The following is a 20,176-nucleotide window of genomic DNA, read 5'->3' on the forward strand; positions in this document are numbered from 1 at the left end:
TATCCAGTTTAGTAAAAATATGTTCATTCATAACTTGAATGTTCTAAGTTAGAAGAATGAAAGAACCACCTCACTGGTGTTGTGAACTACTTTACATTGGTACAGTTTATATTTCTCAAACACACTTAAAGACTTTCTCCTTTAATGTTATAATACTCAAAATAAGTAGATCAGATAGTATTGCTTTTGCCGCAATTTTATAGATGAGCAACAGGCGCTATTAGAATTTGAAACTGTTTGAGTGTTTGTTTCCTTTGGGGTTTGTTTTTGTTTTTTAATAAATAAAAAGTTACCTGAATAAAGGCAGAAGAAGCCTGAACATGTTCTACACAATTGCCTTCAGGTGATACATACTGATAGCCTGGGATCTAAAAAAGTAATTTAAAATTAATATTATTTATATCATATAACATATGATATTATATGTTTTAATATATAACATGATATACATTATGATATATATAACATATATATATCATATATAACATATGATATAACATATAACACTATAAATTTTTAAAAATCTGAGGCAAAGACAAAAGCTGAATAAAATATCAACATGGAACAGTAGCTCTGTTAACTTTGAGTATTTACACATATAGTAATTTCTTAAGAGCTCCATCTTATTCTTAAAATCTATTGACTAAAAGGCATAACTCTTAGCAAAGACCTATTTTCCCCTAAATGAAATATGAGAATTACTTGGACTAGATTTATCACCCAATCAGTCTACTTATTATCTACAATATCTACCTAGTGTTTTTTAAAATCTGCTATTAAAGGATTGCTCTATCTCCTGGAGAAGACAAAGTATTTGTGTTTTATCATTCAGGGCAAAGGACTGATTGGTCCATATGAAGCACTTATGCAGCTGGAGACTAAAGCAAGTCTTCAATATTCACATCTCCTACTCCTACCACCTCCCCCCCCATGCCAATCTCAGTATAGGAAGATATGAAAACAGAGGCTGCTTCTATTATTTGTCTCAGAAAAACAATCAGAATCACTCATGTATTTTCAATACTTTGACAATAGACAATGAATTATTCTGTCTCTTTTCTAAAGAATCTGTAATAAAGTTTTTGAAGTTGCATGCAAATTTAGTGTGCAGTGGTAGGGAGAAATTTGAGAAGAACCTCATAAGATTTTTTAAAACCTTAAAATCTAATAAATATAAATAGGAAATTGTCTATCTTCCATAATGGCCTATGTAAATCACTAATGCAGAAGCATTATGTATAACTTCTAACACAGAACTTAATTTTTACATTTGATTAATATCAGTTATTGCTCAACTTCCAATGAATTAGAAACATCTTTCTCAAACTTTTCATTTTAACCTGTGACAGTACTTCATACCAATCCATTTTTTTCTTTCAAGTCAAAATTAGAATTAGCTTTTCAGCAGTTTAAATAACTTGAACTATGAATACACAAATCTTTCAAGAATCATTCAAAGGTAAATAATTCTTAAAGTACAAGAAATACTCTCACATTCTAATATATTCTGATTGAGCGTATTAAACACTCAATTGGCCCCAAATAATTTAAAAAATTATCCTGTGAGTTAAAAAAAATAAATTTAAAGATAATCTTTAAGGCAGAAGCAGAATGTTCCAGTTTATGCTGCTGAAATTTAGGACTCTAAAGAAAAATGTAAAGAGACAACAGAAATCTTAAGGTACTAAGTATCAGCAGATAACTGTACTGTCTTTGCAAGTTTTCCTATTTGTAAATTAAGATGTCACTACCTTTTTAAAGAGGTTCTTTGAAAATTATGTCTAAAAAAAAATAATGTCCATTTAGTGGAATAAAGTTAAATCTGGAATAAAATTAATAAAATTAAATACTAACCACAGATTGTTAACCACAAGCCAAAATTTATCTTGCAGTAGATACTTTTAAGCCCTGACTTAATCTTTACATTCTATGTGACAAAAATTAAGAACTGCTCAACATGAAAAATGGGACGACAGACAAGTAAACAGGGAAAAGGTAAAACAAAGCTCATGAAAACTCCTCATTTCTTGCAGGTAGGAAAATGCTTTGAAAGGAAAACAGAGCCTGCCCTATGATGAACGTGGGTAATCTGCAATGAACCGGTCTAAACAAAGGCTGAATTCACTCTATCAGCTAAGTGATGAGGGAACAGCAAAGCTGAATGCCAAAGAACCAATTATTTACCACACACTCGTAAATGATGGCTTGAAATATTTTTGACTGTTCTCTCCTTTAAACCATTATTTATATACACTCACCTTTTACAGGCAAGCTATACTACAATCACGCTAAAAATTTTTTAAAAGAAAACTATAATCAATATTAAAGCACAAATGATCATTAGCTTTGAATCATGAAGATTCAGAGAATGACAGGAAATGTACATACTAAGTTTCATAATTAGATACTGTAAAAATGATATATAAAAGGAAATATTTTAATGAATTTGTTCCCAAAATATTTACCAATCAAAACAAGCAGAGATAAACTTCCACTAATGGAGAAAGAAATGGCAACCCACTCCAGTATTCTTGCCTGCAGAATCCCATGGACAGAGGAGCCTGGCAGGCTACAGTCCATGGGGTTTCAGAGAGTCGGACATGACTTAGCGACTAAACAACAACAACAATGGTTTAACAGCTAGTAATGGTATATTTTTTCATTTTGGAAATTTAAATGTCTGTTTCTCTTAATATATTTTGTTTTTATCCTACTAAGAAACTAAACACCTTCCCAAAGAGCAACTAAAAAAGATATTTAAACAAAAAAGTATTAAAAATATGTGCCTGAACAGGTATGTAAAATTGATTCTGGGTTTGCAAATGGTCCATAGTTGCACAAGGTTTGTGTTGAAGTTTAGATGAAGATCGTTCTGATTTTATTCCATCTTGTAAGTAGCCTTCCTGCTCCACTTTTCTCCGCATAGTAGAATTCCAATGATTTTTGATAGAATTATCAGTCCTAAGAAATTAAAGTGTATATTTTAAAAAGAAAAAGAGGACTCCACAGATTTTTAACACCATATAAAGTATACAAAGTACTTAAATTTTTACAACTGGTAAAATTAGATACTTTTTTAAATTAAAAAAATATACTGTATGTCTGTATGTCAAATACATTTCTAAACACTGGAGATAAGGCAATAAGATAAAGTCCCAGCTCTCTTGGGGCTTACATCTTCACAGGAAGCATGGTAGCAGGGAAGGAGGGAAGAAAAGAAAAACAAAAAAAAATAAATAAGAAGAAAATCATAGAACAGTCTTTTGGACTCTGTGGGAGAGGGAGAGGGTGGGATGATTTGGGAGAATGGCATTGAAACATGTATAATATCATATATGAAACGAGTCGCCAGTCCAGGTTTGATGCACGATACTGGATGCTTGGGGCTGGTGCACTGGGATGACCCAGAGGGATGGTACGGGGAGGGAGGAGGGTTCAGGATGGGGAACACGTGTATACCTGTGGCGGATTCATATTGATATATGGCAAAACCAATACAATATTGTAAAATTTAAAAATAAAAAAAAGAAAAAAAAAGAAAAACAGTGCAATGCAGATCATTTAAAGTAATAAGAGAAAGTGAGTAACTACAGTAATTTTGATTTTGAGCAATTTTGAGGGGACAGTGAAGCTAAAATCTGAAGGACAAGAATGAACTAGTCATACAAGAACAGAAAAAAAAATTAAAAAGAGCATTCCAGATAAAGAGCATAACAAGGGCAAAAGCCTTGAAGCCAAGATCAAATATGGTCATAAAAAGACAGAATTCCAGTATTCATCTTCATTTCTTATCAACAAAACTCCTATGGAAGAAAAAGTTCATTGGCTCCCCTTTTACCTAAGTCCCCCTTGTAAAAATGGAAGCCTTCAACCTACAGCTACTTATAGTATACATTTTAAAAAATACACAAACATTTACTGAGAACCTACTTTATGCTAAGCATTAAGCTACCGTTCTATGGATAGTAAACATGTATCAAAGACTGAAAACATGAGAAGTTCCTCAACCAGCTTCAGTAACTTAGATAAAAAAACTTAACACTAATTTCTCTAAGACAAATATTGCTCTGCAATATATTGCTCTACATTATTTCACAAGTATATGAAGATTAATTAAGAATATATAGAATATAGTGCTCTATCTCCAAGTTCCATCAGGAAAGGAGCTCAACTTTAGCTGACCTGATTCCAAGTTGTAAAACTACCTTCTAACAAAAAGATACGAGAAGTCTGTTTTTCCTTTACATAAAGCCAATAATTGACAACAGATGGGCACTCCAATTGCTAGGTAAATATAGGATGAACTACATGAAATAAAATGGTGCTATCAAGTCTTCTGACTTAGGACTAAATATTATCTTGAGAACCTACATGAAATGGATCATATCTGCTTGGTTATGTGGGTGAAGGTGAGATTTATCTTTTTTTTTTCAGTCTCTTATCAGATTGCCTACGATGGGCATCACATTCTGAGTTAATGTTTATTCAACAATAAAAGTATTTTATTTCTGTAAAAAAAAGGATACATGTAAATGCATTTAATTAACTACTATGTACTACACAGAGACTACAACAATAAAAAACAAGTGCACACCTTCTGAGTAATGGATTTTCCCAAAATTGCTGGTCTACTGTACTACAAATGGCTAGGAAGCATCTGAACCAATGCAATGTATAGTGTATATGTAGCCCATCACTGCTCCTGATGGAAACTCCATATTTTAGCCACATGGATATATATATACTACTCAGGATCTAAAGCACTGTTTAAGAACTGAATTTTCTCTAATGCACTTTCAGAGCAATTTATTTCAGCCAGTGTATTTGTTATTCTCTGGTCTTATGCAAAGAATCCAATATGAAAGAAATCTCTTCAACTTAGATTCCATTACAGCTTAGTTTGTAAAAAGACTGCTTGATTGGCACTGATATGTAACCATAATTTGGGGGAGTGCATTAAACGTTTACATAATCTAAAGGTCTATCATTTTGTTGCACAAATTACTGCTATAAAATATTTTGTTAAAAAAGTAATTATATTCCTTCCCACAAAATATACTACAAATATCACAAAGGTTTGCTTGTATTCTGCAGTCTAAATTTTAATTATAAATAAAAGTCATGGGGTACCTATAAATATATTTAATAGTAACCATAATAAAGATCAAGTTTAAAGTACAGGAAAATATATATTCATTTGTATAAGTACCTTCCAGGAAGTAGTTTGGCAATTTCTGCCCAACGATTTCCCAACCGCTTATGTGCTTCATAGATAATCCTGTCCTCCTCTTCTGTCCAGGATGACTTCTTTACCTCAGGATTCAGATGATTATGCCATCTTTCTCTACACTGCTTGCCTATTCTTCCTTTTAAATGTTTTGCAATTAAAGACCATCTTTTTGGCCCATATTTCTGAACTAATTCAATAACCTAAGAAAAAGAAAAAGAAAGTTTAAAAAGTATGATTTTTTAAAAAATAAATAAGTCATGCGGATATACTGTACTATACAGTACAGTAGCTATAGTTAGTAATACTGTATTGCATATTGAAAGCTGCTAAGAGAGTAGACCTGAAAAGTTCTTACCACAAGAAAAAATATGAATAACTATGTACAGGGATAGATATTAATGAGATTTGCAGTGGTCTAGAAAACTCAGCAGTGGCCATAGGACAGGAAAAGGTCAGTTATCATTCCAATCCCAAAGAAAGACAATACCAAAGAATGTTCAAACTACTGCACAATTGCACTCATCTCACAACAAAGTAATGTTCAAAATTCTCCAAGCCAGGCTTTAATAGTACATGAACTGTGAACTTTCAGATGTTCAAGGTGGATTTAGAAAAGGCAGAGGAACCAGAGATCAAACTGCCAACATCCACTGGATCATCGAAAAAGCAAGCGAATTCCAGAAAAACATCTACTTTTGCTTTATTGACTACGCCAAAGCCTTTGACTGTGTGGATCACAACGAACTGTGGGAAATTCTTAAAGAGATGGGAATATCAGATCACCTGACCTGCCTCCTGAGAAATCTGTATGCAGGTCAAGAAACAACAGTTAGAACTGGAGATGGAACAACAGACTGGTTCCAAATGGGGAAAGGAGTAGGTCAAGGCTGTATACTGTCACCCTGCTTATTTAACTTATATGCAGAGTACATCATATGAAATGCTGGGCTGGTTGAAGCACAAGATGGAATCAAGATTGCTGGGAGAAATATCAGTAACCTCAGACAAGCAGATGACACCACCCTTATGGCAGAAAGTGAAGAGGAACTAAAGAGCCTCTTGATGAAAGTGAAAGAGGAGAGTGAAGAAACTGGCTTAAAACTCAACTTTCAGAAAACTAAGATCATAGTATCTAGACCCATCACTTCATGGCAAACAGATGGGGAAACAATGGAAACAGTGACAGACTTTATCTTTGGGGTCTCCAAAATCACTGCAGATTGTGACTGCAGTGATGAAATTAAAAGACGCTTGCTCCTTGGAAGAAAAGCTATAACCAACCTAGACAGCATATTAAAAATCAAAGACATTACTTTAGCAATAAAGGTCTGTCTAGTCAAAGCTATGGTTTTTCCAGTAGTCATGCATGGATGTGAGAGTTGGGCTATAAAGCTGAGCACCAAAGAATTGATGCTTTGAACTGTGTGGTGTTGGAGAAGACTCTTGAGAGTCCCTTGGACTGTAAGGAGATCCAACCAGTCCATCCTAAAGGAAATCAACCCTGAATATTCATTGGAAGGACTGAAGCTGAAACTCCAATACTTTGGCCACCTGATGCAAAGAACCAACTCACTGAAAAAGACCCTGATGCTGGGAAAGACTGAAGGCGGGAAGAGAAAGGAACAAAAGAGGGTGAGATGGTTGGATGGCATCACTGCCACGATGGACATGAGTTTGAGCAGGCTCCGGAGTTGGTGATGGACAGGGAAGCCTGGTGTGCTGCAGTCCAAGGGGTCTCAAAGAGTTGGACACAACTGAGTGACTGAACTGACTGTCATGTCATATATATTATGTTGTACATCTGAAACTAATATATAAGTGAAAGTGAAGTCACTGAGTCATGTCCCATTGCCATTTCCTTCTCCAGGAACTAATATATAATTATATCCCAATTTTTATTTTATCTATTGTTTTAGGCCACCCCCTATAGCATGTAGGATCTTAGCTACCCAACCAGGGATCAAATCAGTGTCCCATGCATTGGGAGTGTGGAGTCTCAACCACTGGATCGCCAGGGAAGTCCCACATACCTCAATTTTTAAAAAGCACTACCTTGATAGAATCTTAAAACATAACTCAAGAATGCTATTTTAAATGATATTAAATCCAAACCACAAGTATAATTAAAAAAAAAATTTTGCTAAAAATATTCCTTCAGCATTTGCCAAGTTCAAAAATTGATCCCAAACTTATCTAAATACAAGGTATTAAAGAGACCTGTAAATTAAATTGTTTCATACAAAATTAATATGAAATAACAGTAAAATGTTGAGACTTAAAGATTTTCTACTCTTACATTTTTTTTAATGCTTAGCTGAAAGCCAAATAAATCATTTTGGAAGCAGGAAGGATTTATAGTTACTGTCTATTCATTACTTTCTTTCTCAAACTGAAAGGATATAAATCACACATTTTAAAACCTACCATTGGCTACCAAGTAAATCAGATCAGTTCTGAGCCTAGTGAATTTTTTTTTTTTTGAGTGGCAGTAAAAATGCTCTAATTTTCCAACTACATTAATAACATGATGCCATAAAGAGCATGAACTAAAGGGTAATTCTCAGAAGAGGACAGTAACTCTCCCATTCTTCTCATACTTTCATAACACAAAGAATTACCTTGGTTTTGAATCCTCTAGCTCTCTGGGGACACGATGATAAGATATCTGTCTTATATGGGAGCCCATTTTAGGTTAAGAGGGAAAGTTAAAGAATAACTTCCTTATACCTCAAGTTTTCAGATAAAATAAGAATAAAATTAAATTGTTTTTAAAATGCTAACTGAATTTTCAGTAAGAAACTATGCCCTAAATGTCGCTAACCTAAGCTCTAAAAAGGTGACTAAGCTGACAGTATTTTTTATTCTACAAACCAAACTTGCAGACAGCAAAAGCTATATTATATTACAGTTGGTTCGACTCAATTCTGAAAAAACTACATCTCAAAATACTCAATTTTCAATGTTAGTGCAAGCAGTCCCCAGAGAACAAATCCAGGTGATTAAAACATGTATTTATGTGACCCAAAACCAATGTATTAGTAAGGAAAAAAAGCAAGTCCACCTACACAGTGAAAATAAAGAATATGAACGTTACCCTCTGATCTTCTTCTTTAGTCCAGGGACCCTTTATCAATTCTGGATTTAAAACTTTCTGCCACCGATGTTGGCATTGAAAATCAGAACGATTCTGAAAGAATTTAGATGATTTTGTTATTGAACAACTGTCTTCCAAACTTTCACAACCTTAAGAAGAAAGTTTCCAGGAATAATATATTCAATAGCATTCTCTAAAACTGCAGTATTTATTTTATATGCCTATTATCCCAATTCATTTTTAATTAAAGTTGTCAGCATTGCTTAGAGTATAAATAAAAATTATATATTTGAAATTAAAATTATTTATCTCTATACCCTGCCTGATAACACAGCAAAAAAGCAAAACAACACAGATATTAACATAAAGAAATGTGCTGATGAATAAAAGGGAGTAAACAGACAACTAAACAATGTAGACGTACAAACTCAAACAGCATAGCAGCCTGGATTCATAGAGTATAGCAGTACCTAACTCTACACAATTAAAAAAAAAACCCAAAAGGCACTACTAGACTACTGCATGGTATTTAAAGGATGTTTATAAATGATAACTCCAAGTTATCAAGAAAAATCTAAATATATCCAGATTGATATACATTATATATCAGTTAAATATTTAAGCACTGAAGTTCAAAAGGAAAATGAAATTTACCACGGTAAAGCCTTATGTAGAAACATGTCAAACTTTAAAAATGATTAATAAGTGTAGCCTTATTTTTAGTCAATTCATGACCTAGTAAGTCCGGTGTATTACAAGGATAATACTAATAACACAACTTTTCTTTTAGTGATTTGGTTTCTAAAGATATTAGTTCATATACAGGATTACAGATAATTTTGAAGGACATAAATACAAATACTGTATTTAACCACAGGTCTCTCCTGATGCCTAGTGGACTTGTTTTTATTCATACTGAGCGTCTTCATGTATAGCTTCGGTACATCAATGCTGATTCACTTTAAGGTTATCATTTTCTCAAAATAATCAGGTTGTTCTTGTACGTCCTGGTAACATTTCTCTGTTGACTATATTTGCTGTTATACCACTGAAGTTAAACTGATAAAGCTAATGTACGCAGCTTTTCTAATTTAGATTCTATTTATTGAACATGTGCTAAATGTAAGGCACTGTGCCAAACATCCTATACGTTACTTCTAATTCTCACAGCAACATAACTTCTTCTGGTTTTATTAGTTACCAAAAGTATTTCAATAGATTTAACTTCTCTCAAAATGTTTAAACATTGATTAGCAAATATTTATAAAGCCCTATCCAAAGTTGGTATCATTTTTGCTTTAGGTCAGCCATCTTTTTAGGTCCCCAGATAAACTAATTACTAAAAAAAAAAAAACAGACTTTCTAAGTTTCCAACTGTAGGAAGAGCAGAACAAAACAGTTGTTTTTAGGACAGGAACCTAAATCTAAAATAACATAGACACATTTCTGAAAAACAGCAAATGTAACCCCTTGGCCTAAATCATTAGTGTTAGCAGTATGAGAGAGTGTTTCACTTACTTGAAGATGACTAGCAATTAGAGTCCAATCATCAGTTCCATGTTGTTCAACCAACTTCTTTAACTTGTCATCCTATTAAGACAGGTTTATGAAAATGAAAAAGCTTTCCCTCACCCTATTCCCCTATTCCTGAATACACTGTCCAATTCTTTCACGTCATATCTGGTGGCCATTTTTAGAAACACTGAAGCCATTATCACACATGTTCTCCCGTTTACTAAACTAATTCTGTCAGTCTCAACATCAACCCACTCTTTATGTATGGTTGAAGAAGAAAAATGTGCAAGTTAGCTGAGGGATAACTTTTCTCATGTTGTGTTTTTAAGTATCTTTAATACATATCTTATTAATCAAGAAATACAAGTATGGAATTAGTAAACCATATTACACATAATCACCTCGTCTCTTGTCCATTTTACTCTGTTCCAGAGTTTCTTCAACCCTTTTTGTTGTGGTACTTCATAATCATGATCAGCATACTGAAGGTCATCATCCTCATCCTCACTGAAAACAACACAATTTGAAATCAAGATTTTTATTTAAATATGTGAATTCAATCACTAAATCTGAACACATAGATACAACTAAATAAGCCACTCAGACTAGCAGACATATGTCCAATGAGATTATTCAAGTATAAAAATATTAACAGTCACAAAATGGACAGGAGCTATAGTGCTTACTGATACCAGAGGAATGAAGCTAGATATGTCAGCAAGGGCCAAGTGATAACCTTTACGTCATGCTAAGGAGTTTGGCCTTTATTCTTAATCTGATCTTTAACCTACAGAGTTAAAGGAATTTAAGTAAAGGAGCAAAAGACAAATATCTTGTGTTTCAGAAAAAAATCACTGGCAGGAATGTGGAGAGATGGAGGAAGATCAATTAGTGATCTTTCACAAGAATCCAAAAAGAAATTATTAGGGCCTGGCAATGATAATGGTAAAATACAAAACACAGTCAGTTAAAAGACATAATGTAAGATATGAGCCATTTACAACACCAACAGCAAAAAAGTTAAAATATGTAGAAATAATTTGAATATACAAGATCAAGATATAGTAAACTACAAAACACTATCAGGAGACACAGAACAAATGAAAAAACAATCAGACCACATTCTTGGGCATGAAAACAATATTACAGAAGTCCATTCTCTGTAAATTAATTCATAAACTTAAATTAAATGAATAAAAATACCAATAGATTTTCAGAGGAACACAGACAAGCTGATTCTATAGTTCATATAGAAAAACAAACAAGCAGTAATACCCAGAAAAGCTCTAAAAAGAGAGAGAGAAAGAGAATTAGTACTACCAAATACCAGAAAATACTGCAGAGAAACAATAAATACTCCTCAAATCAATGGAACAGAATATTCAGAAAAAAACCTCACATGGGAATTTCATCAATTATAATATCAATCAGTGTGATAAAGATGGACTTTTCAACAAAGGTAAGACAGTGGGTAGTTATTTTAAAAACAAACCTAAAGTCCTACTTTAAAATAAAAGAATTCAGATGAAGCAAATATTCTACACTTTTAAAAATGAAAACATAACAGTACCTATTACGGTGAAAGTGAAAGTGTTAACTGCTCAGTCCTGTCCAACTCTTTGCAACCCAATGGATTGTAGCCTGGTAGGCCCCTTTGTCCATGAATTCTCCAGGCAAGAATATTGGAGTGGGTTGCCATTTCCTTTTCCAGGGGATCTTCCAGATCCAGGGATTGAACCCGGGTCTCCTGCATTGCAGGCAGAATCTTTACTGTTGGAGCTACCAGGGAAGCCCTATTAGTTCTACCTTTTAGGGTAGAATTATTTTTTATATCCTTGAGTAGAAGAGATCTAAATGGACAAAAACCGAGAAACCATAAAAGAATAAACCAACTAAGGTCATGATAGTACCAACAGAAAGACACACATAAAACTGAGAAAAAAGTATAAACAAAAGGATTTTGTTCAACTGATCAATATGAGACATGGGAAGAAGATTCAAGGACAACTCCAAATTTCTGGCTTTGGAAACACAGAACTACCTGCTGAGATAAGGAATAGAAGGAGAAAAAGAACTTTGGGAAGGAAAAGGGAATGAGGAGAGTAAGTAGTTTGAACTGATTTCAAGGTACTTGAGAAATACACAGGTGGATACTACATGTATCTACAAAGCATTGTCCAGTAGAAACATAATGCAAGCCACCTAAGTAATTTATTAGCAACCACAGTTTAAAAAAACAGGTGAAATTAATTTTAATAAGAAGTAATACTTAACCCAATCTATTTTTAAGTGATCAATTCAACATGTAATCAACATAATCACAAAATGTTTTACATTCTTTTCTTCTTAAGTCTTTGAAATCTGGCATGCATTGTCCAGGAGAAAAGAGAGCCAGAGGCAAAAGAGAAAAATAACAAGAAGATGAAGCTGATAGAAACAGCCCGGGAGCAACAAAGTGAATTCCTAGCTTCAGACACAGGTAACCAGAAAAACAAAAATAAAATTTTTTAGATGTAATAAAATAAAAAGTACACAGCAATTCAGACTAGTAGTACATCAAGAGCTCAACAGCCACATGTGACCAGTGGCTCTCCTATTGGGCAGAGCAGATCTTGAAGATAACTGGGCATGTGGATCTTCTGCTCATCTCTAGGTCTAGGGGATACTTAGTTTTGGCAATCACTAGCCCACAGACAAAAGTTAAAGCCACGAGAGCACAAAACTCTAGAAAAGAGAGCAGGTCTTAATGATAAACTGAATTAGAGAATTCTGAGTAGTCAGTGGACTGAACCAAGATATGAACATCTGAAAATAACATGAGCTAATATTTATTTAACCTTTCTGAGTAACAGACATTGTGGAAAATGAAGGCCTAGATTTAATATATACTGTTTACAGAGCCTTTGCAGGAACTTCTAATTTCCTTGATTTGTCAATTACATCTGACCAAAAATTATCTGACCAAACAAGATACCAAAATCCCCCAACTAGCTATGACACCTAACTGCTTCTCTAGTTCAATGCACGTCAGTATTTCAATCCTTTCTCCCCTAAAGCCAATGCCTATTTAATAATCTGCCACTCCTACATTTCCATATATGATTATTTTGATAAACTATGCTAAAAATAAAAGCACAGGCTTAATTAAAGAAATACCTGTTATTTGCAGCCATCTTCAGCTATCGGAAATATCACCTGATTAATGATGATTAAATTGTTAAGTTGGAGATGGTTCAGGATGCAATGACTTCATAAATTTCTAAGGCGGCTATTAAACCTGATAAAACACCATACCGAAGCTTACTGTCCACTATATGCACTCATGGCATCTATGCTTCCCATCCAAACAACTCAGGAGTGCAAAGACCACGTCTAATACGTTCACCTCTCTGTACCAAGTCCGAGACTTGACCATTCAAATAACTGTAAAATTACTGAATGATTGCTTATGCTTTCACCTCCTCCAACTATTCTGTATTCCAAAATTACCTCACTCTTTCCCAACCCAATCAAAACTTCCACCTCCCTCAATACAGGTGATCTCAAATTGATATGAGAGAAAAAAAAAAAACAACCTTTTTTGTTAAACAAAATACCTCTAGGAGGAGGTGAAAAATACTCCCATAAAAAGAACTTTCAAAATCCAAATACACCGCCAAGTGGTAGAATTTTAAGAAGCATAAACCTGCTGAAACAAATGTAAAGAAAATATTCAGTACAGAAAGTGTTCTTTGAGGTATCTACCAATACAGCCTAACCTTTCCTACAACTGTCCCCCGCAACATTAACACTTCCAGCCTTCCCAAACAGCCCTCAGTTATGGTTTTTACAGGTTCCCTCTTTTATTCACTTTTCTCAGACCCCAACAGCTTCCCCAACAGCATATTTTAAAATTATGGTTTAAAAATTAGATTTGAAAATAACTTTAAATTTGGGGACTCATTCATATAAACTTTGATTATTCACAAAAATACCTACATTAATCTGTACAAAATTCACTGTAAGGTTCTTAACAAAACATTTTAAAGATATGCGTCCAAAAATGTTGTTTTGGTCAAAAGACTAGTTTCCAAGGAATGATCTTTCTGAAAACGTGTTCATTTTAACTTTAAAAATCTGCCTTATTTTTTAACCACATACTTGATTTGTGAGAAATTTGTGTTTCTACAAGAGGTTTCATTATCTGTTTTGCAAAAGCATGGCCATCATGTTCAGGAAGCTGGGTTTTTTGAGTGGTTGAGTGTGAGAGAGGATTAAAGCAGAATTCTTAGAATCCATCTCTCTACCACTGGGGCTTTCCTAGAATTTATCTACCTAACTACTTCTTGGTGCAAGCATTAAGTTATTTCTGTATTATTTATATAATTGTTAAAAGGATGATAAAACTTTCAAGTAAGCGTGACAGAAAAGATCCTAGGAAATTATCACTAGTTACTCCTTGGAAGGAAAGTTATGGCCAACCTAGACAGCATATTAAAAAGCAGAGACATTACTTTGTCAACAAAGGTCTGTCTAGTCAAGGCTATGGTTTTTCCAGTGGTCATGTATGGATGTGAGAGTTGGACTATAAAGAAAGCTGAGCGCTGAAGAATTGATGCTTTTGAACTGTGGTGTTGGAGAAGACTCTCAAGAGTCCCTTGGAGTGCAAGGAGATCCTACCAGTCCATCTTAAAGGAGATCAGTCCTGGGTGTTCATTGGAAGGACTGATGTTGAAGCTGAAACTCCAATACTTTGGCCACCGCATGCGAAGAGTTGACTCATTGGAAAAGACCCTGATGCTGGGAAAGATTGACGGCAGGAGAAGGGGACGACAGAGGATGAGATGGTTGGATGGCATCACCAACTCGATGGACGTGGGTTTGGGTGGACTCTGGGAGTTGGTGATGGACAGGGAGGTCTGGCGTGCTACGGTTCATGGGATCGCAAAGAGTCAGACATGACTGAGTGAACTGAACTGAACTGAACAACATAAAGATGCCTAAGGATGTCTACGCTTTGCAAAGAAAACTGGGAAGGGATAAAACCCCACAAATAACATCACCAATGTTCTACTTTTACCACTTAACAGTGAAAAAGTTTCACTGCTTAATAATGGTTGAAGTGAACTGAAGTGAAAGTTGCTCAGTCGTGTCTGACTCTGAGACCCCATGGACTATACAGTTCCTGGAATTCTCCAGGCCAGAATACTGGAGTGGGTGGTAGCCTTTCCCTTCTCCAGGGTATCTCCCCAACCCAGGGATCGAACCCGGGTTCATTGCAGGCAGATTCTTTACCAACTGAGCTATCAGGGAACCCTTAATAATGGTTAGACACCTTCAAAACATTAGACACCACCAAAACAAATCATATTTCATTTGCTTTATTTCTCTGATTTTTATTTCATTTTTTAGTATTTCTGTATTGTAGCAATCAATGTTAGCAATATCTAATAGCTAAATAAAGTCAACTTTCTACTATCTATCTATAAATAGATAAACCATTTCTAAGCCTAGAGTGACTAATCTAGAAGACAGTAAAAATAGGTGAAATTATTTCTCCAGTCACAAGGCATAAATAGAAGAGGAATTTGGTCTCTGAATCTCTCTCCAGGAATTGGTTTCCAGAATCATTCTGCCAGTTTTATTTTTTAAGTCAAAGAAAATATTTATTCTGTAACTGTCTAATATGTAACCTAAGTACTATGTTCAAAAACTTTTGTAGATTATGAACAAAGCGATTAGGGTAGTTATGAAACAGCAAAAGGAAGCACACACGCACACACACAAAAATATTATGACTCATTAGACCAGGAAAATTGTTTAAAAGTAATTCTACACTGGGGTTAAGCTAATAGGATGTGATACTCATAACTTTCCCTGTGAAATAATACACAAACTATTCACACTTGGCAACATCAAGATAAAACATTCAAGAGAAGTTCAATTTTAAAGGACATCAATAAAAAATAAAAATAAAAAATAAAAAAAAGGACATCAATTATTCTACCTGAAAAGATTAAAATGAGGTGTGCCAAAGGAAGAATTTGAAATTGTTCAAAATTTATTTTATTTGAATAGAAACTACAGATTTGAAATTAAGAGAATTATCAGTAGTTCTATAAAATTTTTTCTAGCAAAACCACTTCAACTTGACAGTTTAATTTTAAATTAAACTGCATCAAGCCTAAATATTTTTATCATAATCAAAAAATACATCTTTATTATACTGTCTTGACAGGATAACTGTGTATTTGCATTTTTTTAAGTTCAATCAAATTCAAGGCCTGAAAATTTACCAGCTTGATTTAGTAAAGTGAAATCAGGCCACCCAGTGGTTAACATGATGTACTGCATACATGAATATCTTAATTTCAAATCTAGACTGCAACCTAGCATTATTACAGTAAGACAAATTGGACTTCATCTGACCATGAATAGCAATAATGAAATATATACTGAAGGGAGTTCTACCTAGCGATCCATAAACAAAAACAATGCGAGAACATTTCTATTTTATTCCACTAGCATGTGTATATTTTTAAATGAAGAAAGATGATTACAAAGAGTTCAAAATAGGAAATATATTAAAAGACTTATAGACCACAAAATCCAAACCTCTTATATTGAGACAAAAAACTGGGATATAGAGTTTACTTGCTTTCTCCAAATATTATTGCTAATTACAAAGTTGATTAAACATATCAGTTCTCATATTCCAGTATTCTTTCACCCATGACACCCATCTCACTAGAAGCAACACAGTAAAATTGCTTCCTACGCACACGCATACCCCATGGAAAAATATCTTCTAATTCAAGAGAGTTGGCTTTTGTCTTTCCAGTTTACTGTAGTTGCCAGTCATCTCAAGGGTAAAAACCTGAATCTGTTACTACTTAAATACATCTTCTAGCTTCTAAATGACATTTCTTTAAGCTAATTTTTAAGAGTGGAACTGGCTTTTAAAATCTAAAATTACTTACTTAATACATAAGTATGGTTAAAAATCACGTACACATTAATAACATATATACCAATTTTAGTACTGCCTGTAAATTATGTCATTATAACCCCCAAAGGGACCTAAAACTATTTAAAGTCACAACACTAAATAAACTTTTTCCTCTATGTCAATCCAGACCAGAGATACTACAGCTATCTTAAACAATGATTAAAAGAGCTAATATCCTTCAGCTGTTTCTCCGGGAGGTAACAGTTTTTTACTTTTTTTTTTCAGATCATACAGGAAAGGTTATTACAGGATTTATGCCTGTAGTCTTATGCAAAACTTTTATACAGCAAAGTATAGTTTTCAATCAAACAGTTCAATGGTTGTATAGTGGAGACTTCAAAGTGACTGACTCATGTCCTTTCTCATTCAACTATAAATTAGATTCATAGGTAAAGGCATGAGACTATGCTGAATAAAGATTATTTATCCTTCAAAACATTTCACATTTTATTTTTTCTAGGGCAAATAAGTCATATTTACATATACAAGAAATAGAATTCATAGAACAAAACACATTCAAGGATAAAGGCCCTAAGAAATACACCATTCAGAAATGATAGTTTCTCACATCTACCCGTATATTCACATAGGGAGTGTAGCTTCACTACATTTAATTACTCCAGACTTATGACTCTTTCAATCATTCTGTAATACATTTCAATTAATTTATACAGCTGACAGGAATAAAAGTCAGTAGTACAATTAATATTTATATCTCAAAGCTCACAATATTGTCAATAAAACAAAATAACTTACACCAGCAAATTAATCATGAAATCGCTTTCTTCTTAGCCTATTATTATGAAGCATACACAAATTATGGACAAAAAACTAACTGAAGAAGGCAGGGTTCTGACATTCAAGCATCCATGTCTAACCATAACTAACTGCTGATGATAGCATTAGCCAAGAAACTGTTTCAAATAAGATTAACATCAATACAGACAAGCAGATAATGCCACACACTGTATACAAACTCCTGTTACTGAGTTGACAATATTCGTTTGTCACCTTGCTTAAAGAAGGTATGTTTAAAAATACAAAAGAAAAGGCCTAAATCAATACTTCAGTAATTATAGTTACAGGAGCTTTTAATATCTATCTTTTCTGAAGACTGAGAAGTCAGTCAGGTCCTTAATGTTCTAGAGCAGTAATTCTCACCTGGGTGATTTTGCCCTTCAACAGACATTCGGTGGTAATGTCTGAAGACATTTTTTGATTGTCACACCTGGGGAAATGAGGTGTTACTGACATCCATGGGACAGAGGCCAGGGATGCTGCTAGACATTCTACAAAGCACAGGACAGCACTCCCCACTGCCCCCACCACTGCCTTCCCAATACAAAGAATTATCTGATCCCAAGTATCAACAGTGTCTAAGTTGAAAATCCTCTACAAGAGAAGTGTGTGTGTTTGTTCCACTTCAAAAGTTTGATCTCTTCTGTAGTTGGTACAAAATAATAATCTAATAGGGACTTAATTACATTCTATGCTGATTTCTGCAAAAATACCTTACAGACAGCAGATCCTTAATAAATGAATAGAGCAACAAATACTATGGTGTGACTGTTGACAATTTTTAACAGACATCTGCAATGAATGAAGTTACTACTAAATTTCAACTTGGGAAAAACACTTCTAGTTGAGACTTTGAAGTTGTGGATCCAGATAAAACTGTTTGGAAACGCTGTCAAACAACTTTTCATATTTACTGAATAATACTGACAACTAAAAGACACCCTAGTGTTTTTTGTCATATGAGTGATTCCTACACACTAAGTCTACGAGTAGCTACTACAGTGACCTTTAAATAAAACCGAAATGCATAAATTCATCTTAGCAAGTTTTCCAAAACCACCACCACCAAAGAAATGCTCTACCTCTATGCAACCCTCAAGTACAGTCAGAGTCCAACGGACACACAAAATATTAAGTGAATCAAACACATTGTTTTAAGATCAAGTTACTGGTGTTAACAGTGTGACATCTTCCCAGTAGAAGGAAACTGCGACCATGGGTATGGTAATCACAGTAGACATCAAAAAAGTACTCTGTCCTCAGCTATATCTCAGAGGACTTCCACACCTTTCAAGGTAGCAGAGGGGTCCCCAACCCAGGTATATCACAGAGCCCGTTTGTAACTGGCTCAGGAATCCAGAGAGTAAGAGGCCCTAGGAACAGCATTTTCAGGCCGTCCGGGTAGGACACCACCACCTTCCGGTGCGGAGCGTATTCCCTGAAAGCGCACCGACTTACCTGCCAACAAATCCCAAGAAGTGGCTGTGGGACAGTGGGGAGCTGGACATATGCTGGGGGAGAATCGACTCCAAGGAGCCGCCTGGGCATCTGTAACTCTCTTTCTGAGTCCGAAATGCCCTGGTCCCCAACTCTCCACACGTCACGGCTGCGCTCTGGCCAGCGGGCCGAGGCGGCTGTAGCGCAGCGGGAAGGAAAACTTCTGCCCCGGCCTCGGAGGGCCCAGGTAGGCGCGGGGGGGTGGGGGTGGGGGGTGGGGGTGGGGGGTGGGGGGACTCAGAGGGAAAGGAAAGGGAATCTGAGCCGAGGCTGTGCCCACAGGCCTGGGCGAAAGGGATGTCACCCACCTGCGCGACCTCTTCGCCATCCTTCAAGTACCGCATAGGCGCGGGCTGGGCGGGGACGCGGGTCAGCCTCCTCCAGCCTCGGGCGAATGCTCCTTCTCCCCGACCCTCCCCCGCCGCTTCCCTCGCTCCCGCTCCGAGGCCGACCGAGTGCGGAACGCAGGTCCCCGGCAGGGCAGGACGGAGGGACGGAGGGGCGGACCGCGACCCGCCCCCGGCCCGCAGCTCTGCTTCTTAGCCCCGGCCCTGCCCGGTCAGGGATGCCCCCAACATGTCAGCAGGCGCGCTCCTGCCCTCCCCTGGCCCCTCCCGCCGCCTCTTAGCCTCCTCGCCTCGGTCCCAGCGCGGCTCTGCCGCGGGCGCCGACCCCCGCCCTCTCCCCGCAGCGGGCAGCTCTGCAGGACTCGTAGTCTCCCTGCAGGGTTTTGTCCGCACCGCCGAATCTCGCGCCCAGCCTCCCTCAAGAGCCGCCGTTTGAATCTGCGCACGCGGCCCCGAACCTCATTGGCTGTGGTAGCCGCACGCGGGGGGACAAGGGCGGGGCGGGGAGAGCGCGCGCGACTGAGGGCGGGGCTGGGGAGCTGGAAGCCGGGACTGGAACTCGCGGGAGTCCGGGAAGGAGCTGGGAGCCAGGGGGTGTGGCCGTGGGCAAGGCTCAAAGGTCTTGCTGTGACAGGACCCGGACCGCGCCGAGCGCCGCACCCGAAGGGGCGGGGCGCCAAGGGCCGCGCTGGGGCCCGCTGGGAAAG

General features: G+C 36.3%; 1 protein-coding gene across 3 annotated transcripts in view; it reads right to left on the bottom strand.

The window, feature by feature from the left end:
* Positions 1–19,900, bottom strand: part of MYBL1 (MYB proto-oncogene like 1) — a 37,122-nt gene extending 17,222 nt beyond the window's left edge. For 2 of the 3 annotated variants that reach the window (XM_027561098.1, XM_027561097.1), the window contains exons 1-7: positions 19,431–19,899; positions 10,241–10,346; positions 9,843–9,914; positions 8,325–8,417; positions 5,210–5,430; positions 2,787–2,961; positions 294–368 (exon numbers count right to left, since the gene is read on the bottom strand). In XM_027561098.1, the coding sequence (XP_027416899.1) occupies positions 294–368; positions 2,787–2,961; positions 5,210–5,430; positions 8,325–8,417; positions 9,843–9,914; positions 10,241–10,346; positions 19,431–19,450 (762 nt within the window). In that variant the 5' untranslated portion in view covers positions 19,451–19,899. Of the gene's footprint in view, positions 1–293; positions 369–2,786; positions 2,962–5,209; positions 5,431–8,324; positions 8,418–9,842; positions 9,915–10,240; positions 10,347–19,430 lie in introns of all 3 variants that reach the window. The other variant, XR_003514449.1, reaches the window with a different exon arrangement.
* Between the last annotated feature and the right edge of the window lie 276 nt (positions 19,901–20,176).

Source organism: Bos indicus x Bos taurus, chromosome 14, assembly GCF_003369695.1.
Source record: "Bos indicus x Bos taurus breed Angus x Brahman F1 hybrid chromosome 14, Bos_hybrid_MaternalHap_v2.0, whole genome shotgun sequence".
NCBI classification, from domain to species: Eukaryota; Metazoa; Chordata; class Mammalia; order Artiodactyla; family Bovidae; genus Bos; species Bos indicus x Bos taurus.